At 33.7% G+C, this 25,151-nt stretch overlaps 1 protein-coding gene across 1 annotated transcript in view; it reads left to right on the forward strand.

The window, feature by feature from the left end:
* Positions 1 to 25,151, forward strand: part of SOS2 (SOS Ras/Rho guanine nucleotide exchange factor 2) — a 129,410-nt gene that overhangs the window by 22,398 nt on the left and 81,861 nt on the right. The window contains exons 2-4 of the mRNA XM_001379015.5: positions 19,914 to 20,039; positions 22,037 to 22,168; positions 23,842 to 24,006. Of these exons, the coding sequence (XP_001379052.1) occupies positions 19,914 to 20,039; positions 22,037 to 22,168; positions 23,842 to 24,006 (423 nt within the window). The remainder of the gene's footprint in view (positions 1 to 19,913; positions 20,040 to 22,036; positions 22,169 to 23,841; positions 24,007 to 25,151) is intronic.

Raw genomic sequence — 25,151 nt, forward strand, 5'->3', positions numbered from 1 at the left:
CTATCCTATTCTAGCTCTGGCAGTTTGAAACTTGTGTGCTGTTTGTTTTAAAATTTTCTCTAATTTTCCATTTTTTTCCTTCTGTGCTTAATGAATCAATGGATACCAAATCAGTGAATATGTGGGTTCTACTATAGTTCATTGTGGCTCAGATTCCAAACTTTTTTCTTTTTAGTTGCAGAGCTTTTGACAAGTATGTATTTTCTCTTTGGTCACCTTTCTGTCTTTTTTGTATCTGTGATCCTAAGATGTCTGATTTGCACATTGACTTCTTTATTGAAGCATCTGAATTAAGTAGCAGATCTAGTTCTTTGTCCAAATAGTCTGTAGCTGGTTTCAGTGAAGGAATGATTTTCTGACAAACCTTTGAAGAACATACATAGCCTGAAGTCATCTCTTTTTTTCTGACTGGCAGCATTAGAGATCACAACAGAGATTGGTCGTGAGAGCTGGCTCATCTAATACACCTAGCTCCTTTCCATCTTTCATAGTTTCATCTGCATTATCTCTAGAAGAGCTACAGTCTATACTAGTACTCAGGAGCCACATTTAGCCAAAATGATAGAGGCAGTTCTTGAAAGGCCCTGACAAATGAGTTACAATCTACGTAGAGGACTGAACTTTATTTAAGTTGCGAAATTTCCGTATCCCAACTCTTTCCTCCACAAAACAAGGCTTTGAATATAGCACTTAACAGTACAATTCTTATAGAAAGAACTAAGGGTACTAGAACCTCATCCCTTTCTTATTTTCTACCTTCATTTTTGCTTCTTTCTCAGTTAGAGAGGATCTTTCTTTTGAAATAATTTCCCCATTCAGTTATTTTCTTTATTATAGGCTTCTGCATTTTTTTTTTTGGCATTTAAAGCTCTTTAGTACTTGTATTCAACCTGCTTTTGAAGCTTTATTACAGAAAAACTGGGCTTCTTCCTTCTCACTGATCATCATACAAGATACTCCATCTTCCATCTCTGACTGTCCTCCATGCCAGGAATGCATTTTCTTCTCACTGTTAACTCCAAGAATCCCTCTTTTTCTTCAAGACGGTTTGGGGACATCTAATATATGTAAATATAATTTTTACTGATTCCCTTTCCTACTTCCTACTCGTGATTTCCCACAAGATTATTGTGTGTGTATGTAAGCCTATATATGTACATAGGACAACTAGGTGGCACAGTGGATTGAACACTGGGCTTGGAGTTAAAACGACCTGAATTCAAATCTGGTCTTAGACACTTACTAGTTGTGTGACCCTGGGCAAGTTGTTTTGCCATACTTCCTCATCTGCAAAAATGAGCTGGAGAAAGAAATGGAAAATCACTCTAGTATCTTTCTCAAGAAAGCCCCAAATGGAGTCACAAAGAGTTGGACACAACTGAAAGGGCTGAACAAAACAATATGTATGTACATAGTATATTCTCTGATACAGTGTAAACTTTTTTAGGGAAAGGACTATTTCATTTTTGTTTTTAAGTATCTTGAATATACTAACATATATATATATATATATATATATATATATATATATATATATATATATATATAGCAGGTGATTAACAAATACTTTCTTATTGATTTTTACCTTTTTAACTAGCTAGCTAGGTGTAGTGCCCTGGCCTGCCTGCTCTGAATTGCAGCCCCAATGGGTTCTATGTACCCTACCACCTTTGTGGCACCTTCACCCTGGTTTCCTCTCTCAATACCCTCCCCTTCCCACTTCTTGCTATAGCTGTTCATACTCCATCTTCCCTCCCCACCAGGCCCCTTCCCCATACTCAGCCCATAACTACCCTAGAGCAAAAGGAAGTAACAACCAACCCTTAACAGCCACTTAGAGAGTCTATCTCCCTGAAAACTGGCTATATTGGGAATTGGAAGGCCCAGACCTACATCATCTTCTTGTATGCTTATTGAATGTTTTATATAATGAGGGATACTAGCCCCCATATTGGGGACAATTATGTTAATCAACCAACACTGAACAGTGGGTTCTTAATTCTCTGTGCATTTCAGTTATTTGGGTGACTATAAAGATGTTATCTACTATAGAAAGATCATTTGCCAAAACTGGTCTGTTACTTGTTATATTTTCATTGAGAATGCTGAATGTGTATGTGAATTGTTCTTATAAAGATGAGAAGGGCATATGAGTTGGTAGCTGTTGATAGTCTCTTGATTGATTTTGGAGGAAGAATGAGTAATAATATTGTCTGTGGGTTGTTTTTTGTTTTGTTTTGTTTTTTCCAGGAGAGAGGGGGACATCTTCTCTTTGAGATTTCTTGTAAAGGGATCTGGCAATGTTTTCATAATTAGGTTGCATGCAGCATGGTTTTCTTATATGTGCTTAGTCTGGCCTAGCCATTCTAAACTCCCTTACTTTATTGTCTTAAGAACAATTTCAGTTTCCTTTTATAACATCTCCATTTCTCATTCCCCGCCCCCCCCCCCCCTTCCCTTCTGTATCTTGTTTTAATAGATTAGCTAGAAGTTGTAATTGTTTCAGGAACTTTTCATTCATTCTCATTCTAATTGATAAAGTTTTTGACATTTAAATAGTTGATGATACTTTTGGAGTATATGGCTTTATTTTTGTTTTGACAATCTGGTTTTAGGCAACCAAGGTAGCCAGTTTTATGACAGAAATGTTTTATGATAATGTCAGGTTTTCATTTCATATTTATCTTATGTAAGGGAAAGGAAACATTTTATTGTAATTTCAAAATGTGGAGTAACTAGAATACAGGTTTAACTTGTTAAATGACTATTAAGGATTGTTAATTATTTTAATTGTGCTTTTTTTGACTAGTCTTTTAGGAAACTGTGATGTGAGTTTGTACTAATGAGGTAATGTTTATTTTACTATATCCCTGGGAAACTGAGATGTAGAATGCTTGGTACAATGTGCTATCACTGTCATTGCTGTTATGTTTGGGCATGACATTTTAATATTTTTCATTGGTTTTTATTGTTGAAATATAGAATTTAGGATTTCAAAATTATTTAGCATAAAATTTATGTAATTGACACCGTATTCTTTTTTTTAAAAAACCCTTATCTTCCATCTTAGAATCAATACTGTATATTGGTTCCAAGACAGTAGGGTGATAAAGGCTAGGAGTGACTTATCCAGGCTCACACAGCTAGAAAATATCTGAGACCAGATTTGAATCTAGGACCTCCCTTTTTTAGGTCTGGCTCTCAATCAATTGAACCACCCAGCTGCCCCCAACACAGTATTCTTGAATGTTAAAACAGCTTTGTGGGTTATTTACTATAATTATCACTGTTGCAAACATTTATAAACCATAGTTTGGCAATGGAAGGAAACTTGTACTTGAGTTTAGAGTTTGGAATCCTAGTTCTGCTTTTTACCATATCTATGACCTGGTCAAATTACTTAACCTCACTTGCTCATGTGTTAAAAATTAGAGGATTGAGTTTTATTTTTTCTAAGGTTTTCATGTCCCAGTTTTAAATTCTGCAAGCTGCTTGTTCAGTTGCTCAAGAAAGTTGATGGGTTAAATGATTTTTTGATGAATACTTGCCCTTTTATCTTCATAATATTGAATAATACTTCCACAATAGTGACCCATCTATAGCAAAATGATAAATTTAAATAATTTCAGTGAAAGCTTAACTAAGTCATGAATTTTGATCTAGAAGGGACTTTAGCAATCATCTATTCCAAGGTCTTCATCTTAACAAATGATGGAATCAAGACCTATGTTAAGTGACTTGTTGAAATTCATACAGGTAAAAAAAATTAAAAAGATATGTTTGTTAAGCACTTGTTAAATTTGTGTTTAGTCCTACAGCCTTTCTTGAACTTGACATGTGTAAATAAAAATATCCATTTAAGTCTGTTTAATTTTTTTGAAGTTTTAAGTTTCTACAAAAAGATGAAACTTGTAATTTAATTTCCCTTTACATATTTTAAAAGAAAGTTCATTCTAATAATTGTAGAGATATATAATACATTTTAATTTTTTTGTTCTATTTTCAGAGTATTAGTCATGTAATAGGAATGCAAAGAATTTTCCTATTCTACATATAAGAGGAATAGTAGGGATTTCCTTAAAAGTGAGTTAGATAGCAAAAGAAAAATAGAAATTATTTAATCTATCTTCTACAAACTTCTGAGCCCAAATGATAGGCTCACTAGGACAACAGTATTTAATGCTTTAGTAATGGATTGATTCTAAAGATTGACCAGTTGGTGCTAGCACTGAAGATTGATGGTTTTATAAATGTCTGCATTCCTGGTACTGAAACAGGCTTTGATTCCTGCACATCAGAGTGGATAGAGATATTGTTATGATTATTATTGTCCCCATTTTAGAGATGAAGAAAGTGAAGTTTAGGTTGTGTGAATTTCCTGTGGTAGAAGCAATGGAAAAGGAACCCAAAACTAGATCTAGGCTTCCTGACTCTTTTTAAAAAAATTATTGTCTCTGTTTGGTAAAACAGGATTGCTTTTGTGTGAATTTGCTTGCATGCTAATGTGAATGATGGTAAAACATGTTTTTAAGAAAATGTAATGTAGCCCCTGGAGCTCACATTCTGAATCCCATTAGCAGGTTTGGTTCCTAGAGGTCTGTTGGCTAATTTTCCTTCCAGCATTCCAGGGGTAACCTAGAAGGGTTGGGAATTGTTGTCTGTGATACTATCAAATCACAAACCCTCTAGCATTGTGCTTCTCATTCATTATAAGTTGATATTAATTAGCCATTCTTAATTAGCTTTACAAATAAGTATTTGATAAGGTAGTATGAAAACAATCGATATAAAACTTTTCTCCAAACTGGAGGTAAACACTCTCACAAGTACATATCAAATCCAGGGGCAAATGGATTCAAATTTAGAGACCACATGTGGCAAAAGGGAAATTCATTTAGCTCCTAGTTTTTGGAAGCCCACTTCTCCCTTTTGTGGGTTCCTCATGCTTTTGTGAGTTTCTCATGAAGTTCTTTTTAGGTATGATATAGCTTTCTGCTACATATACCATATACCTTGTAGAGTCTTAATTACATAAAAATTAAAAATTTTTTGCAGAAACAAAAATATTGTAGCTAAAATTGAAATAGAAGCAGATTAATGAGGAAAATCTCTATACCTTGAAAATGCTACTTATGTAACCTAAGAACCATAGGGCTTTGTCAATTCTTAGAAATTCCAGTCCTTTTCTTTCTTTCTTTTTTTTAATGGCCTAACAGAAGACTTTATTTATTTTTTAATTAATTGAGAATATTTTTCCATGGTTACATGATTCATGTTTTTTCCCACCTCTCTTCCCTCTCCCTTCCTGGAGCTGACAAGCAGTTCCATTGGGTTATACATGCATCATTGATCAAAACCTATTTTCATGTTACTCATATTTACTCATATTTACTCATATTTACAGAGTGATCTTTTAACATCAAAACCCCAATCATGTCCCCATCAAAACATGTAATCGATCATGTTTTTTCTTCTGCATTTCTGCTCCCACAGTTCTTTCTCCAGATGTAGGCAACATTCTTTCTCATCAGTTCCTCTGGATCATCCTGGGTCATTGCATTGCTTCTAGTAGAAAAGTCCATTACATTCGATTGTGCCACAACGTATCAGTCTCTGTATAGAGTTTTCTCCTGCTTCTGTAGAGCAATCTTTTAAAACCCAAACCCCAAATTTCATGTAAACAATTGATAAGTGGTGAATATTATGTTTTTCTTCTGCATCCCTTCCTCATTTTGAATCTCTAGCTTTCTTTTTTTTCCTTTTTAAAAAATGTGATCAATTTCAAACATTATTCCTTGGTTGCAAAAATCATATTCTATTCGTCCCCCAATCCCCCACCCCCCCACCCTTCCCGTGGGTATTACATGTGTCCATGATCAAAACCTATTTCCATACTGTTGATGTTTGCACTAGGATGTTCATTTAGGGTCTATATCCCCAACCATATCCGCCTCAACCCATGTAATCAAGCAGTTGTTTTTCTTCTGTGTTTCTACTCCCACAGTTTTTCCTCTGAATGTGGATAGTGTTCTTTCTCATAGATCCCTCCGGGTTGTTCAGGATCACTGCATTGCTACTAATGGAGAAGTCCATTACATTTGATTGTACCACAGTGTATCAGTCTCTGTGTACAATGTTCTCCTGCTTCTGCTCCTTTCGCTCTGTATCACTTCCTGGAGGTTGTTCCAGTTCTTATGGAATTCCTCCACTTTATTATTCCTTTGAGCACAATAGTATTCCATCACCAACATATACCACAATTTGTTCAGCCATTCCCCAATTGAAGGGCATCCTCTCATGTTGCAATTTTTTGCCACCACAAAAAGTGCAGCTATGAGTATTCTTTTCCTTATTATCTCTTTGGAGTACAAACTCAGCAGTGCTATGACTGGATCAAAGGGCAGACAGTCTTTTATCACCCTTTGGGCACAGTTCCAAATTGCACTCCAGAATGGTTGGATCAATTCACAATTCCACCAGCAATGAATTAATGTCCCAACTTTCCCATATCCCCTCCAGCATTCATTACTTTCCGTTGCTGTTGTATTAGCCAATCTGCTATGTGTGAGGTGATACCTCAGAGTTGTTTTGATTTGCATCTCTCTCATTATCAGAGATTTAGAACACTTTTTCATATGCTTATTAATAGTTTTGATTTCTTTGATTGAAAATTGCCTATTTATGTCCCTTGTCCATTTATCATTTGGAGAATGGCTTGATTTTTTTTTGTACAATTGATTTAGCTCTTTGTAAATTTGAGTAATTAGTCCTTTGTCAGAGGTTTTTGTTATGAAGATTGTTTCCAATTTTTTTACTTCCCTTCTAATTTTGGTTGCATTGATTTTGTTTGTACAAAATCTTTTTAATTTGATGTAATCAAAAAAAAATTTTTTTTTGCATTTTGTGACTTTTTCTAAATCTTGCTTGGTTCTAAAATCTTTCCTTTCCTAAAGGTCTGACATGCATACTATTCTGTGTTCATATAATAAACATAATAGTTTCCTTCTTTATGTTCAAGTCTTTCACCCATTCTGAGTTTATCTTGGTGTAGGGTGTGAGGTGTTGATCCAAACCTAATCTCTCCCACACTGTCCTTCCATTTTCCCAGCAGTTTTTATTAAATAGTGCATTTTTGTCCCAAAAGCTGGGATCCTTGGGCTTGTCATAGACTGTCTTGCTGAGGTCACTTACCCCAAGTCTATTCCACTGATCCTCCTTTCTGTCTTAGCCAGCACCATATTGTTTTGATCACCACTGCTTTTTAGTATAGTTTGAGATCTGGCACTGCAAGGCCACCTTCCTTTGCATGTTTTTTCATTATTTCCCTGGATATCCTTGATCTTTTGTTCTTCCAAATGAACTTTGTTATGGTTTTTTCTAATTCAGTAAAAAGATTTTTTGGAAGTTTGATGGGTACGGCACTAAATAAGTAAATAAATTTGGGTAGGATGGTCATTTTTATTATGTTAGCTCATCCTACCTGTGAGCAGTTAATGTTTTTCCAATTGTTTAGATCCAGTTTTAATTGTGTGGAAAGTGTTTTGTAGTTGTTTTCATATAGTTCCTGTGTTTGTCTTGGCAGATAGATGCCTAAGTATTTTATATCGCCTCGGGCGATTTTAAATGGAATTTCTCTTTCTAATTCTTGCTACTGAGATGTGTTGGAGATATATAGAAATGCTGATGACTTATGTGGGTTTATTTTGTATCCTGCAACTTTGCTAAAATTGTTGATTATTTCTACTAGCTTTTTAGTTGATTCGCTAGGATTCTTTAAGTAGACCATCATATTATCCACAAAGAGTGATAGCTTGGTCTCCTCATTGCCAATTTAATACCTTCAATTTCTTTTTCTTCTCTAATTGCTACTGCTAGTGTTTCTAGTACAATGTTAAATAATAGCAGTGATAATGACCATACTTGTTTCACTCCTGATCTTATTGGGAATTCATCTAGTTTATCCCCATTGCAGATGATGTTGGCTGATGTTTTAGATAAATACTGTTTATTATTTTTAGGAAAGACCCATCTATTCCTTTATTTTCTACTGTTTTCAATAAGAATGGGTGTTGTATTTTATCAAAGGCTTTTTCTGCATCTATTGTGATAATCATGTGATTTTTGTTGGTTTGCTTGTTGATATGGTCAATTATGTGAATGGTTTTCCTAATATTGAACCATCCTTGCATTCCCGGTATAAATTCCACCTGATAATAGTGAATATGAATAACCTACGTGATGACTTGCTAGAGTCTTTTTGCTAGTATCCTATTTAAGATTTTTGCATCTATGTTCATTAAGGAGATTGGTCTATAGTTTTCTTTCTCTGTTTTTGACCTACCTGGCTTTGGAATCAGTAGCATATTTGTGTCATCAAAGGAATTTTGTAGAACTCCTCTTTGCTTATTATGTCAAATACTTTGTATAGTACTGGGATTAGCTGTTCTTTGAATGTTTGATAGAATTCACTTGTAAATCCATCAGGCCCTGGGGATTTTTTCTTAGGGAAATCTTTGATGGCTTGTTCAATTTCTTTTTCTGATATGGGATTATTTAAGAATTCTATTTCTTCTTCTGTTAACCTAGGCGACTTATATTTTTGTAAATATTCATCCGTTTCACCTAGATTGGCATGTTTATTGCCATATAATTGGGCAAAATAGTTTTTAATGATTGCCTTAATTTCCTCTTCATTGGAGGTGAGGTCTCCCTTTTCATCTATGATACTGTCAATTTGGTTTTCTTCTTTCCCTTTTTAAATTAGATTGACCAGTACTTTGTCTATTTTGTTTGTTTTTTTTTCAAAATATCTGCTTCTGGTCTTATTTATTAGTTCAATAGTTCATTCATTTTCAATTTTATTAATTTCTCTCTTAATTTTTAGGACCTCTAATTTAGTTTGCTAATGGGAATTTTTAATTTGTTCGCTTTCAAGTTTTTTGATTTGCATGTCCAATTCATTGACCTCTACCCTCCCAAATTTGCTAATATATGAACTCAAGGATATAAATTTTCCCTTGAGTACTGCTTTAGCTGCATCCCATAGATTTTGGAAGGTTGTCTCATCATTGTCATTTTCTTCAATGAAATTATTGTTTCTATGATTTGTTCTTTAACTGATTTTGGAGAATCATATTATTTAATTTCCAATTAATTTTTGATTTGACTCTCCATGTATCCTTACTGATCATTATTTTTTATTTCCTTATGATCTGAAAAGGTTGCATTTATTATTTCTGCTTTTCTGCATTTGTTTGCCATGTGTTTATGACCTAGTACAGTCAGTCTTTATGAATGCACCATGTGGTGCTGAAAAGATGTATTACTTTTTGTCCCCATTTATTTTTCTCCATATATCTATTAACTCTAATTTTCCCAAGATTTCATTCACATCTTTTGCCTCTTATTTATTTTATGATTTGATTTATCTAAATTTGATAGTGATTGGTTCAGGTCTCCCACTAGTATAGTTTTACTATCTATTTCTTCCTTTAATTCCACTAGTTCCTTCTTTAGAAATTTGGATGCTATACCATTTGGTGCATACTTGTTGATTACTGATATTTCCTCATTGTCTATCCTCCCTTTTTTCAGGATGTATCTATCTTCCCTATCCCTTTTAATCAGATCTATTTTTACTTTGGGTTTGTCAGATATCATGATTGCAACTCCTGCCTTTTTTCTATCAGTTGAGGCCCAATAGGTTTTGATCCAACCTTTAATTCTAACCTTGTGAGTATCACCTGCCTCAGGTGTGTTTCTTGTAGAGAACATATGGTAGGATTTTGGATTCTAATCCACTCTCCTATTTGTTTTCATTTTATGGGTAAATTCATCCCATTCACATTCAAAGTTATGATTTTCACTTGTGTATTCTCCAACATTTTGATATCCTCTCCTAGTTCTGTCCTTTCATTTTTTGCCATATCCTTTTAAACCAGTGGTTTACTTTTAATCAACCCCCCTAATCCCTTCCCTTGATATGCTTCCCTTTCTGGCCCCTCCCTTTTTGCTTCCTTCTAGTTTTTTATGGTTTATTAAATTCCCTCCCCCCTCTCTTTCCCTCCCTTTTTGTACTCCCTCTCTCCGTATCCCCCTTAGTTTTCCCTTCTCACTTTCCCTGTAGGATAAGATAGAATTCAAGACCCCAATGGATCTAGATGCTCTTCCCTCTCAGAATTGATTTCACTGAGAGTAAGGTTTAAGTATTACCTATCGGCACTCTCTTCCTCTCCTTCTTATAAGAGTATTCTTCTCCTCCCCTTCCCATGCATGTCTTTGTGTGATAAAGATTATCCTTTTTATTTCATTTCTTCAAGTATCTCTTGGTGCCATCTTCAATCCCCCCCTCCATATTTCTGTTTTTTTGCATATCATCTTATAGCACTTATTATTCCAATCCCTTCCTGTGAATGATTCTTCTAATTACTATAATAGTGAATAGAATTTTTGAGAGTTACAAATAACATTTCCCCCCAGGTATTAATATATATTTTGATCTAATTGTAGCCCTTAAAAAGAAAGTTTGAATAAAAAAAAATTTTCCCCCTTTTCCCTCTCTTATTCACCTTTTCATATTTCTCTTGATCTTTATGTTTGGATATAAAACTTTCCACTTAGTACTGATCTTTTCTTTACATATATTCGGAAATCTTCTATTTTGTTGAGTACCCATACTTTCTCCTGGAAGTTTATAGTCAGTTTTGATGGATAGGTGATCCTTGGTTGAAGACCCAATTCTCTTGCCTTTCTGAATATCATGTTCTAAGTCTTGCGATCCTTTAGTGTGGAAGCTGCTAGGTCTAGTGTGATCCTGATTGGTGCTCCTTGATATCTGAATTGTCTTTTTGGCTTCTCGCAGAATTTTCTCCTTAGCTTAAAAGCTCTTGAATTTGGCAACTGCATTCCTGGGAGTTGTCTTTTGAGGATTTAGTGTAGAGGGTGTTCTATAAATTCTTTTAATGTCTATTTCCCCCTCTTGTTCAAGAACATCAGGGCAGTTTTCTTGAATGATTTCTTGTAGTATGATGTCAAGTTTTCTGTTTATTTCTGGCTTTTCAGATAGACCAAGGATTCTCAAATTGTCTTGTCGTGATCTTTTTTCCTGATCTTTCATCTTCTCAGTGAGATATTTTATGTTTTCTATTTTGTCAGTCTTTTGACTTTGCTTCATTAATTCTTGCTATTTTGGAAGATCATTGTCTTCCAGTTGCCTAATTCTGGTCCTGAAAGACTGGTTTTCCTTTTCAGTTTGGTCTATCCTGCTTTTCGTGACTTTCAGCTGTTTCTCCAATTGGAAGTACTTGTCCTTTCAATTGTTATTTTCTCTTTGAACTATTTCCCACTTTTCTTGCCAAAAGGCTTCCATCTTTTTTAATAAGCTGCAGTGTAAATTCTTCAACAGCCTGTGTACAATTTCCATTTTTTGGGAAGGTTTTGGTGCATTTATTTGAATTTCTTCCTCTATTTCCTCTGTAGCTTGGGTTTTTCCTCCATAAAAATTTTCCAGGGTCAACCACCTCTTCTTGTTTTTCTTGATAGAGGGAGGTTGTTGTTCCTGGGCACAATTCGCCATCACTGTGGAGGTATTTCCTTCTCTTTTTAGTCAGACATCTAAGTGAGATGGGCAGATTCTCTGTATGGAATTAAGGAGCAGGGATTTTGCCTGAGGCAAGCTCTCGAATTTCTGCAGCTTCTTTTTGCTCCCCTTCTTTGTGCTATCTTCCTGCTAACACCCATGGTCTGTGCTCTTCAGCCTGCTGGGGTTTCAGGTGTAGCTGCTCTCAGGGGTAGGTCTTTGGTAGTCTTAGTCAGCTCCCAAGGACCTAGAGGTGTTCCTTTCTCACTCTAGAGGTGCCCCTCGCTCACTCCGTGATTCTGGTGTGCACTGGCTCTGACTCTGGCTCTGTAGGTGGGGTGGGGTAGGTTATATCAGCTTGAGTTTTGGTGGGAGGTTTTTTACCCCCTTATAGTGTGGAAATGCTCAAATCCCACATACCTTCAATGCTGCGCCCTACTGTAGAGTCCCTTCATTCTCATAAATTTGTTTTTTTTGGTCTTTTGGGGTAGTCTATATTGGTGGGTGCTGAGGAGAGGATGAGTCTTGCATCTAGACTGCTGCCATGTTTACCTGGAAGTAATCTCTCTCATCCTTTTCATTGAATCCTGAAAATGAATTTTCTTTTGTATTATTTTTCCTAATTAGTTTGTGAGCTCTTTGAAACTAGTAACTGTGTGTTTTTTCATGTTTCTATCTCATCATTTAGCTTGGCTATATAATTCTTAATAAATGTTTTTTAATTAATTTCACTCTCAGATGTAGTTAAAAAGAGAAATAGAAGTGGGTTTGTTCTGTTTAGATGATCCCAAAAGAAGAAAAAGGGCTGCAGAAGAGGGAGGAATTTATTATTTTGTAGGAGGAAGGGGGATAGGAGTAGAGAAATGCCCAAGAACCACATGGACCTTACTTCTTGTCAGAATCAGATGAAGGATTGTTGAATACACACATACACACAGATATACACATACACAGTGCAATAGGAAAAGGGAATGGGAGAGGGAGGTTTAAGATTAGTGTTTAGGCAAGAGAAAAGGAGGATGAAGAAACATCATTTTAATTAAAGATCAATAGTGTTGATCGTATCCATTTTCTTTCTTTGAAAAGGGAGGGCAGGCAAAATGATGAAAAAAGTTAGAGGATATAATGAATGGAAAAATGTGTTCTGTATATTCATAACTATAAATATAAATAGTGTTGGAAAGCAGAATCTTGTTAATGTGTTGTTTACATAAGAAACACACTTGAAACAAGAGGGTTTACACATTGAGTGAAATTAAGTTACTCAAGGAGAATTTATTATGCTTCATGTGAACTCTCAATAGGAGAGATAGTAATTATGATTTCAGAGAAGGAAACAATAGAAATAGACATAGTTAACACATATAATCAGAAACCACATTATGCTTTAAAGAAAACCATACAATGAAATAGTATCAGAACTTAATATATAATTTTTTAAATTGGGAAATTTTTATTTAATTAATTAATTTGAAATATTTTTCCATGGTTAAAATGCTCTTTCTCTCCCTTCTCCCCAATCCCCTCCCATAGCAAACATACAATTCCACTGAGTTTTATATGTGTTAATTGATCAAGACCTATTTCCATATTATTGATATTTGTGCTAGGGTTATCATTTAGAGTCTACATCCCTAATTATATTCCCATCAACCCATGTAATCAAGCAGTTGTTTTTCTTCAGTGTTTCTACTCCCACAGTTCTTCCTCTGAATGTGGATAGTGTTCTTTCTCATGAATCCCTCAGAATTGACGTGGATCATTGCATTGCTGCTAGTAGAGAAGTTCATTACATTTGATTGTACCACAGCATATCAATCTCTGTGTATAATGTTCTCCTGGTTCTGCTCCTTTCACTCTGCATCAATTTCTGGAGGTCATTCCAATTCACAAGGAATTCCTCCAGTTCATTATTCCTTTGAGCACAATTGTATTCTATCACCAACAGATACCACAATTTGTTCAGCCATTCCCCAAATGGAAGGCATCCCCTCATTTTCCAAATTTTTGCCACCACAAACAGTGTGGCTATAAATATTTTTGTACATATCTTTTCCCTTATGATTTCTTTGGGGTATATACCCGGCGGTGTTATGGCTGGATTAAAGGGCAGGCAGTCTTTTAGCACCCTTTGGGCATAGTTCCAAATTGCCATCCAGAATGGTTGGATCAATTCACAAGTCCACCAGCAATGCATTAATGTCCCAATTTTGCCACATCCCCTCCAACATTTATTACTTCCCTTTGCTGTCATATTAGACAATCTACTAGGTGTGAAGTGGTACTTCAGAGTTGTTTTGATTTGCATCTCTCTAATTATAATTTAGAGCACTTTTTCATGTGCTTATTGATAGTTTTGATTTCTTTATTTGAAAATTGCCTATTCATGTCCCTTGCCCATTTATCAATTAGGGATTGGCTTGAAATTTTATATAATTGATTTAGCACCATATTTTTTGAGTAATTAGACTTTTGTCAGAGTTTTTTTGTTATAAAGATTTCCCCCTAAATTTGTTGCTTCCCTTCTAATTTTGCTTGCATTGGTTTTGTTTGTACAATACTTTTTAAATTTACTGTAATCAAATTGTGTGTTTTACATTTTGTAATTTTTTCTAACTCTTGCTTGGTCTTAAAATCTTTCTTCTCCCAAAGATCTGACAAGTATACTATTCTGTGTTCACCCAATTTACTTATAGTTTCGTTCTTTATATTCAAGTCATTCACCCATTGTGATTTTATTTTTATATGGAGTGTTAGATGTTGATCTAAACCTTATTTCTCCCATACTGTTTTCCAATTTTCCCAGCAGTTTTTATCAAATAGTGGATTTTTGTCCCCAAAGCTGGGATCTTTGGGTTTATCATAGACTGTCTTGCTAAGGTCACTTACCCTCAGTCTATTCCACTGATCTTCCCTTCTGTCTCTTAGCCAGTACCATATTGTTTTGATCACCACTGCTTTATAGTATAGTTTAAGATCTGGTACTGCTAGGCCAAGTTCCTTCACTTTTGTTTTTCATTATTTCCCTTGATATTCTTGAACTTTTGTTCTTCCAAATGAACTTTGTTATAGTTTTTTCTAATTCAGTAAAAAAGTTTCTTGGTAGTTTGATAGGTATGGCACTAAATAAGTAAATTAATTTGGATAAGATTGTCATTTTTATTATGTTAGCTTGTCCTGTCAATGATCAATTAATGTTTTTCCAGTTGTTTAGATCTAATTTTAATTGAGTTTAAAGTGTTTTGTAGTTGTGTTTGTAACATATTTTGAATAGCACAGTGTCTACATACTTAAAGGAAGTCAATTGAATCACTGTGAGAGATAGCAAAACTATAATAGTTGGGTACCTTAATGTGCTCCATCAGACTTAAGCATATATAACAAAAAGATTAAGAAGAATAAAATTTTAAAACAGATATGACAGCACTTTGGCGATTACCAAATGGAAATAATCATAATGATAATAATAGCTGTGAGAATTAAAATTAATATACAACAATTCCAAATATATTTAATAGGATTTATTAAAATAACTAAAATAAAAAAGCTAGAGTAAACTCAGCTGTGGTTGCAAGAGAAGAGAGGGAGAAGGATGAGCCACAGAAACTTATAAATAATAACAACGCAAATGTGAGGATGTAGGGAAAGGGCTGCTGGGAGATACTAAAGGAATATTGGGGAATGTAGTCCTGGGGTTCATGATTTTCTAATTTAATTTATCCCCTGTGATCCTTTGGGAGACCAGTCTCCCCAAAAGGATCATGGAAACATAACTAATTTATAAATTGCAATTATTTGTGGATAAAAGGAAAAGGAAACAAAACTAATGATTGCTAGATGTATTGGCAAAAAGTCAATTAGGGGGCAGTCCCCTTTGGCATAAGAGTATACATTCAAAACAAATGCATTCAACCCCCCACAGTTCAATTTAGCACATCTCAAAATTCACTCTGGATTTTCTGGTACAGTGTCTGGTCTTTGCAGGCATCTTTATGGTGCCTTCTCCAAACAGTCCACTTTCTGGATTCAGGGAGGTAGCAAGTTTCTTATCCTAAAATTATTCTAAAAAAAATTTAAACTTTTTGCATTTTAGTATAATAATACAGTCTTTCCTGAGGAGGGTAGTGACAAACACAGGGACCACTTAGGGATGCATGGCTGAGTTATAAGATATAGGAATCAATTGGCAAAAGAAAATAAAAAACATCAAAAAAATCCAAATAAAAGAGAAAAAGTAACTTGTTGATGAAATATAAAATATCAAAGTCTTATGTCTAAAAAAATCTAAGTATAGGAAAACTAAACCTATAATAGATCATTGAATCAAGGCCCATTTAAAATGATTTAAGCAATTATGCAGTTAACCAATCAGTAGCCAGGCCTACAGAAATTTTGGCACAGTATGAAAGACAGAAAAGGGATTATGGGAGCCAGGAAGGCAGCCAAAGTGAAGTGCTTGTTAGGGCTCAGCGAAGTCCTGCCTCTGACATATGTCAAAATAGCTACAACTCGAACCCTAAACAAGTTCAAGTCCTCTTGTCTTGGCTCAAAATTTCATGAATCCCATCAGGATTAGTTGGTCTCTTTGACCTGTGTGCTCTTTAGGCACTGTGAAGGCTAACTTTGTGCTTCTTTGGCACTGTGCAGTGGCTCTTTTTTATATTCCCTTCTTCTGGAATCAGATAGAATCATTAAACAAAGTCCCATAATTTTTAAAACAATCAATGGCATTATTTCTATAGTCTAAAAGTTTTTGGATATGCATTAACGATAGGGTTAATGGACATTTAAAAACTTAACAGTGCAAAATAAAAAAATTTAATAATACTGGTAACATGTGCTTCTAGCTCAAAAAAGGGAGAGAAAAAAACCTTCAAATACATGTTTTAAAAATAAAAAATACATATAGCTTATAATCTGTGAAATACTGTCAGCCAATGAAAGGTAGAATACAAAGGTTTCTCACCCCAAAATGAGATCCAGTTCCTTTTTAACTTGGCCATGAACCACTGTGTGAGTGCAAATGATTTTCATAAAGTAACAGTTTTATAAAACAGTAGTACAGTAGATAATGCACATTCAAAGAAGATATCAAAATTCACAATAGCCTAGTTAATGACAATAGGAAACAAAATCACTATTATATAGGCTTCATGAATGATTCTCTGTATAGCCACTTGCTGTGTGACATTTAAAAAATCTATGAATTGATGGATACTTGTCACAAGTTCTGCAGATGTAGCAATTCTTTCAACCTTTGCAAAGATATTTTTAACAAAATCTATTATTGCCGTTATTCCAAAATTTGGCAGAAGAATCTAAAAAAATCACAAGCCTCTGTCCTGCTGATGAAAACCTTTTGGGGTCTAAAACATTACCAAGAAATCTAGATTGTTTTAGTGGAAGTAGATTAAACTGAAGAGTTAAAATATTATGCAGAACCGACTTTAAACTTCATGCTTTACATATAAAACTTTTGGGCAGGAACTTTTATTCTTAACCTTTAATTCACCACTCATATATATATATATATATACATATATATATATATATGTATATAACTTCAGATATCTATATACATATATATATATGTATATATATATATATATATATATATATATATATATATATATATATATATATATATATATATATATAAAATATTCAGAAGGTACTAGATATCTGAAGTTATCATTTCTGAAGACCCCTTAAAATCAGTTGAGATATTTAGCTCATAAATTCTCCAAAGGTCATATACAATTGTAACCAGTTTTGATGGAGTCCATTCATCATCATTTATGTGATAATTAACAAAGGCAAAAGGGAATAAAAGGCTGTATAAGCAACATGTGACCTCGATGGATCTGTTGACAAGGTTTGGGCAGGCTGATGATAGGCTTGTACAGTGATATTTGTTCAGTACAATTATAGGGGAAAGGCACAAATAAAAAGAATATAACAATATATCTAATAGCCAAAACATTAGATTAAAATGATTCAGTGTAACAGAAAGATATTGATTAGATTAATATATGAACTTAAAAGAAAATTAAACCTTAAAGCAATCAGCAAAATATAAGTATATCAGGGTATAGGCACTGAATTCAAAAGTCCTTTTCTCCAATTCCAACTAGAGTTGCAAAGACTTGTTCACTATCTTTGGAGGGGGATAAATTTAAACAGTTAGCAAGCAATAAAACAATGGAGTCTGAAAAGGAAAAATTCACCTCCATATCTCATTAAAGTGTCTTCCCTTCCTCAGTATTTATCATCCATCTGCATTCCTTTCATGACCCTTTTGGAGTTCCTCATACATGCACTGGGCAGGATCTCCATTCTGCATGTAGAGAGTTATAAGATTTTCAAAACTTTGTCAAAATATTCCAGTTTGGTCTGGAATTTAAGCAGCCTAGCTTGCAGCTGCATATTCTTAAGGAGAAGTAAATAAAGTGGGAAATATGCAATGAAAATAAAAACTGCCAATAAAAGAATTAAGCAGGTCCAATTTGCACTTGTAAACTTTTACCAACTTAAACTGGTCTTTCAGAAAAAAAGCTGAATGGATTTTATTTACAGGGTAAACAAAAGGACCCTGACTAGAAGGTGAAGAGACCTATTAAGGGTTTTGTTAAGAGGTTTGGAAGAGCTATTCCTCTTTCCCCTCCTTCCTAGGGGCAAAACTGTTAGGGAGACCAATAGGATATTTGAATATGAAATACAGACTACCCTCAATGTTTTGGGTCAGGAGAAGAAAAAAAAAGTCAGGCTTATTCCCCAAAACTCTGACTTGAAATCCACTGATTTGGGCTAGCCACCCTCCCTGTGAAAAAACTTCAGTAACAGCCTTGTAAACCAGGAGCCCAGAGTCAGCTTAAAAAAAAAAATCTGTTTAGAAACTAGAAGGGGATGGAGCTGAATAGTGCGGGTTTGCTGTTCTCCTGTTGAAAAGCGGCTCGAAAACCTACTTTGTGTGGGGGAAAGGAATTTATTTTTTACCCACTTCTTAAGAACTCCCAGGTTATGTGTTGAAAAGACAGTGCAAGTTCACTGCCGAGGGTCATAGGCAGGTGGAGGCTACGGGCTAGATGGGGATCGCTAGCAGTGATTGGCAGCAGTGGCCCTGAGGGCAGGCAGATGGGCATGAGAAGCAGCTTACAAAATTTCTCCAATGTCTATTCTTTTCTCAAAGCCTTAAAAAATTGTTTTTGAGAATTCTAACTCTTCATGGTAAGCCAAATTGTGAGAATTAAAATTAATATACAATAACTACAAATACTATATTTAATAAGATTTATTAAAATAACTAAATTTAAAAAGCTAGAGTAAACTCAGCCATGGTTGTAAGAGAAGAGAGTGAGAGGGAGGAGTCACAGAAACTCATAAACAATAAGGTAACAAGACCAAGTGAGGATGCAGGGAAAGGGATGCTGGGAGATACTAAAGGAATTTTGGGGAATGTAGCCCTGTGGTTCAAGATTTTCTAATTAATACACAGCTAGATGTTTGCAAAGCACTTTAACCTCACCACAGTCTGGGAAGGAAATGCTACTCCCTCACACCCCTCCATTTTACTGATAAGGAAATTGAAGCAGACAGGTTATGTTATATAGCTAGTAAATGTCTGAGGTAGGATTTGAATTCAGATCTTCTTGACTTCAAGTTTAGTACTATATAGACACACAATGCTCTAAGGCATATAACTTCATAAACAAATACAGAAAAAACAAATACTAGATACATCCTTGGCTGATGTAATAAATGGAATGTAACAAATAGTATAATTTGAATCCTTTGAAGAACAGATTCAAATTTATAGACTAATTCAGTTCTAAAGAATTGATATAACAATGAACAAACACATCATAGAAGCAGTAGATATTTCATCAACTCAGCTTCTAGTTCACTTCCGAATTTAATTGATTATCACTTCACAACTATTTTGCAAAAAAGGAATTTTGCTAAAAAGTAAAATGAAGGATAATTTATTTGAGGGAAGATGTTAAAAATTCCTGAGTTTTTATAAAGAATTTTAAATTGCTTCGTCTGTTTTCCTGTGATGTTTATCTCATCTCCTTTTTTTCCTACTTGGCTATCCTTTCCTCAGGGCAACTCTACCATTGTAAAATAATAACCATCCCAAGTTATCCTTTATGACAAAAAAAAAACAAAAACAAAAAAACCTACAAGGGAAAAGAATGAAAAGCAATTTACTTTTTGGCTAATCTTTTAAAGTTTTTAATAAATTATTACAAATTGTATACATTCTATTGTCTTGAATTTTGTTCAATATTCTTTTTTTTTCATCAAGTATATAATAAAGTATTTGTTTTTGTAGGTTCAGCAGCAAGTTCACCCCAACCTCTCAGCAAAAGAAGATTCTCTCTATTATATTGAAGAGTTGATCCTTCAACTGCTAAGTAAATTATGCATTGCACAGCCAAGGACAGTTCAAGATGTAGAGGTAAGAAGAGATAGGTTAATTTTATTTCAAAAGATGTATTGGGTTATTTACCTTGAAATTCATGGTAACAATATACTCAGCCGTTATTACTCAAAAAATTAAGCTGAATAAATTCAAACTTTTGAAAACATCCACTACCAATTAGGGCAGTGCTTGTTTTAATGTAATTGTTTTGGCTCTCAGTTCAAAGGAAATTAAATCAGAATTATTTGCTAGTATCAGTTTGGCTTTGAAAAAGAATACATTGGACTGTGTTATTTGTTACTTTTCCTTCATTTGTTCCAAAATTATGAGAGTGCTTTTAATTAAAAAAAAAAACAAGCTGAAGTACTTTAGCTAGAAGGGTTTTTTAAGGATTTATAAAATTGAGTCACTTATGTGCCAAGTCTATTTTTGCAATTCGATTAGAACATTAAATTAGTAAAAAAGGAGTTTGAAGAATTTACAATAGTTTTTACCTCTGGTTAGTTAATTGTTTTCAGGATGTTATTTTTCAATTTGTTAAAAGTTTAGAGAGTAATGTCTTAAAATATATTAAATTATTTTGTATATGTTTATAAAAATGTATTTGTTCAACCATAATGTTAATTGAGAAAGTACTATATTTTTCTGTTGTTTTTTTTTCCCGAAAGGTGTTTCACCACCAGCCATCCTAAAAATGACTTAGGCAATCATTCTGCCTAGTCTTCCATATATCCCCCTATTATTGAATCTCTATTATTATGTCTTTTAGATTAACAAGAGAGATTTACTTTGTTTTTTCCTAATATGAATGGAAGTTTTTAACATTAGAAACTTAGCTATAAAATTATCTGGTATGTAATTTCTTATAATATGTGAAATACCTTTTTCCTCTTGTGTTACCATCTTGCTTGTTATTGCTGAAGATATATGTTCAGAACTTTCTGTCTTGAAGAATCCTTTACTTAAAGAATTCTTGTCATACCTACCTTAAAATCCTTTTCTATAGAGGTTAAAGTTACTATTTCGAAGACACAGGGAAACTTGAAGAGTAAAGTTTAATAATCATTTTATGAGAGAATTCTGTCATAGCTGTAAAGAAACCAAGAAGAGAGAATTAATGGAAATCGTTTGAGAAGTAAGGTAAAGACAGTAGATGAGGAAAGTTTTTCTTGAAAATTTTATTTTAATTGTGGTTTTTTAAGGAAGTATAAAAGCTAATACAAATTATGTTCCTGAAATGACTGAAAATAAGCTGAGAAGCTGGTGGAATCCTTTTTTTTTTTAATTAAACTACTGAAACTTTATCTTATGATAAGTAGAGACAGCATGGTATAGTCATAGAGAACTGGCCATGAAGCCAGACTTGAGTTCAAGGTTCATTTCTGAAAGTATTGCCTGTTGTGACCCAGTTCACTCAACCTCTCAGTGCTCCAGGCAGCTCTTGGAGGTGCCGACTTGAATTGGTAGAGGGAATTTTCTCACCAAAGAATTCTTTATATCAATGAAATTATAGTTCAGTTTCCTATCCCTTCCTTGTGTAGAGAATGAAAATGACTCTCATGAAGAGACTTTTTAAGGTATTATGATTTAAATGGTATGGGACCATTTTTTCTAAAGTAAATCCCAAGTCATGTTTTTTTTTTTTTTAGGTTTCTTAGGCTAGATGTTGCCATAGCTAGTTGGGATTAAATATGGGAGGTGTTGGAATTTTTGCAATTAATGAGAATATATTCGAAGAAATCTTTAGGTTACCTTAGAATTTGGGATTATGAAGTTAGCTATAGGATTAGACAAATAGCAGGCTGAAAAGTTACCTACAAGTTAGGTATTGCAGCCTTAGACCTACTATGTCTGAGAATATTGTCTCTATCTTGCTATGTTCCTCCAGATCATCTGTTTTAGGAAGACTCAGGAAATAATGAGTATCCTTTGTAAAGGTTAAGGATAATGTTAAAATTGAATTTTGTTTTAATTTGGTATACGAGCATCTCTGTGAAAACTTAAGTACAAATGTATTTTTATAATGTGAATAGGAGCGTGTTCAAAAGACTTTTCCTCATCCAATTGACAAGTGGGCTATTGCTGATGCCCAGTCTGCCATAGAAAAACGAAAACGAAGGACCCCTCTCTTGTTACCTGTGGATAAAATTCATCCTTTATTGAAGGTACTTAAAATAAAATTAAAAGGCATATCTTTATTGCAGATAACCTTTTATTATATACATGTTATATGTTTTAAAATCATTTTCTTAACCAATGCATAGAAGTATTACCTATAATAATGCTTAATATTTGATCATTCAGTCAACTTTCTTAAGGTGTGTACCTATATATATAGTTATACAGGGTGTTCCAAAATTCTTAGTGCAGTTTTAAGCTATTAAAGCTTTTGATTTTTGGTATTCTTTGTGTGTGTGTGTGTGTGTGTGTGTGTGTGTGTGTGTAAATCCATACTGTTGAGACATTTTTTGGAAGCTCCCATTCCTTATTGTGTTTCATGAAAGGATATTTGCAGAAAGACATAAGGTACTTCAAGGCAGAGGGTAGTTGTATGTAGGGTGTATGTACCACCATTATTATACTTATGCTTTAGTCATGGGTTGGATTTTTTAGTATTAATTCCATTTATAACAGCACCAAATTGACTAAGGCCTTAAATGCCTGCCAAATTATTTTATCTTTTTTCAAAGTTCTCTTCTTCATGTAACTTTTCCAGACTTCCTTAACTAATTCTTGTCATTTTAATATCAAATATCTTTTTCATCCTATATATTCCCCTATATTACTTAAATTTTGATTAATCTTTTTATAGTTGTAGTTATTTTGTTATACATTTATATATTTTCATTACTTGGTGGTGGTTTTCTTTTTTAAAATAAAGTTTTCCTGTCTTCTCTGTTTTATACTAAGTTCCTTAATATCTAGGACTAAACATTTCTCTTACTAACTCCTCATGACACTTGATATAATCTTTACCATAAGTAGTAGATGCCCAGAATTATTGACTCATATTATTCCTTTTTAAAATAATTCTCTGTTGCTTCATGTACCCTGCTTTTAGATCCAACCTGCAATTCAAGGCTTTAGTAATTCTTTAAAGCTGGTGTTGAATCATTATGACATATTTAGGAATGCTCTTTTTCTTTGATATGGGATATATTTTTTTGTGTCCTGTATGTTGGTTTTGATAACTTCAATAAAATGTTAATTGTATCCATTTTAAGTCAAGAGACTGCTTTTACATTTTTTAAATAAGTGTATTATGAAATTCTTTTGTATCATACCAGGGTTTCTGAAAAAGTAATTATTAAAAGCCAAAAGACTTCACTTTGACTCTCTGTGACCTTTTATCATATTGGAAGTTGTTGATGAGTTCCTATAATTCTTAGACAGCAATACCTATTGATTAAAACTAATGTGATAGGTTTCTAGATTGAAATTGGTAATACCTAGAGAAATCCAGTTCAGGGCTTTTTCTAATCACAATCTATTGCCAGGCTAGATTATTATCAAAGGGTGGTAGAGGTATGTTGACCGACTTCTCTGGAACAAAGGACAAATGAGAATCCTTGTATTTCTTACATGTCTGTGGGATATAGGTACTCATTCATCACTTGGTCACTTTATATTGTAATCTTTTGTTTAAGTTTTAGAATTAATTTCAGCATTCTGAAATTTCAAAAGCTACATTATTTTGGATGGTAAATTCATAAAAAGTTCTTAAAAGAGTCAGAATTTAAATAATGATTTTAATTAATTAGTTACCTAGGAGAATGTTTTTAAAAAAATTAACAATTGCATCTTTCCTTCCCCCCCCCCCCATCATTTCCCTTTACAGGAAGTTTTAGGGTATAAAGTAGATTATCATGTCTCTCTTTATATTGTGGCTGTATTGGAGTATATCTCAGCTGATATTTTGAAATTGGCTGGTAATTATGTTTTTAATATCAGACATTATGAAATATCCCAGCAGGACATTAAAGTATCAATGTGTGCGGATAAGGTAAGAAAAATGAACAATTTTTAAAATTTATTTGTAGCATAATCATTATTTCTTTTAATAAATAGTAGTATATTTCATATTTAAATCAAAAATTTAAGATTTACAAAGCACTTTCTTTATTATAGTTTTGTGAGGTAGAAGGTACTCATGGTTTTGTCCTTGTTTTACTTCTGAGGAGACTGTGGCTCAGAAAGATGAACTGACTTGCCCAGGGTCACACAGCTTTACATTTTGATTTCACCAAAATTTCTGGTACTAAGTCTCTAAAGAGATCAAAGAAAGGAAAAGGACCCATATATGTGGGGGAAAATTTTTGTGTAGCTCTTTTCATGTTGGTAGAGAATGGAAACTTGAGGGGGTGCCCATCAATTAAGAAATGGTTTAATAAGTTGTAGTATACAGATTTAAAGGCATACTGTTGTGCTGTAAGAAATAATGAATGGGATGGTTTCAGAGAAACCTGAGAAATGTGAACTGAGACAGAGTGAAAGTGAACAGAACCAGGAGAACAATTTACATAATTATAACAATATTATAAAAATAAATAACTTTTAAAGACTTAGGGTCTCTGGTCAATACAGTAACCAACAAGGATTCCAGAGGATTCATGCTTAAAACTGCCATCCATCTCCAGATAGAGAGGTGATGGATTCTGTGCAGATTGCGGCATTTATTTTTTAGACATGGTTAATGTGGGAATGTGTTTTGCTTTGTTTATAATATTTAAAATGAAATTTGTTTTTTGTTTTTTTTCTATGGGTGGGGACAAGGAAGGTAGGAGGGAGAGAATTTGAGCTGAAAATAAAATTTAGAAAAAAACACAAAAAAAGAAACAAAACTAGTAAGCCCTTAATTAAAAGTGTATATATATATATATTTTTTTTTTTTAATTTATACCAAAATGACTTTAGTAAATATATTTGTTTGATTTTTACCTTTGGACTCTGGTCAGATTTGTGTCACCTTGATTATTTGAAAAATTTTACCTACCCTTTTTTTTGTAAAAACCCAAAGCAATAACATTCTGATGATATTCAACAAAAATTAAGCACCTACTATGTATAGAGAATAGTTAGGCTGGAAATGGTATAAGGTTTAGGTGCATCATGTTCTCTAAGTCATGTTATTCATACTCAGTTTGGAGG

This window comes from Monodelphis domestica, chromosome 1, assembly GCF_027887165.1.
Source record: "Monodelphis domestica isolate mMonDom1 chromosome 1, mMonDom1.pri, whole genome shotgun sequence".
NCBI lineage: Eukaryota > Metazoa > Chordata > Mammalia > Didelphimorphia > Didelphidae > Monodelphis > Monodelphis domestica.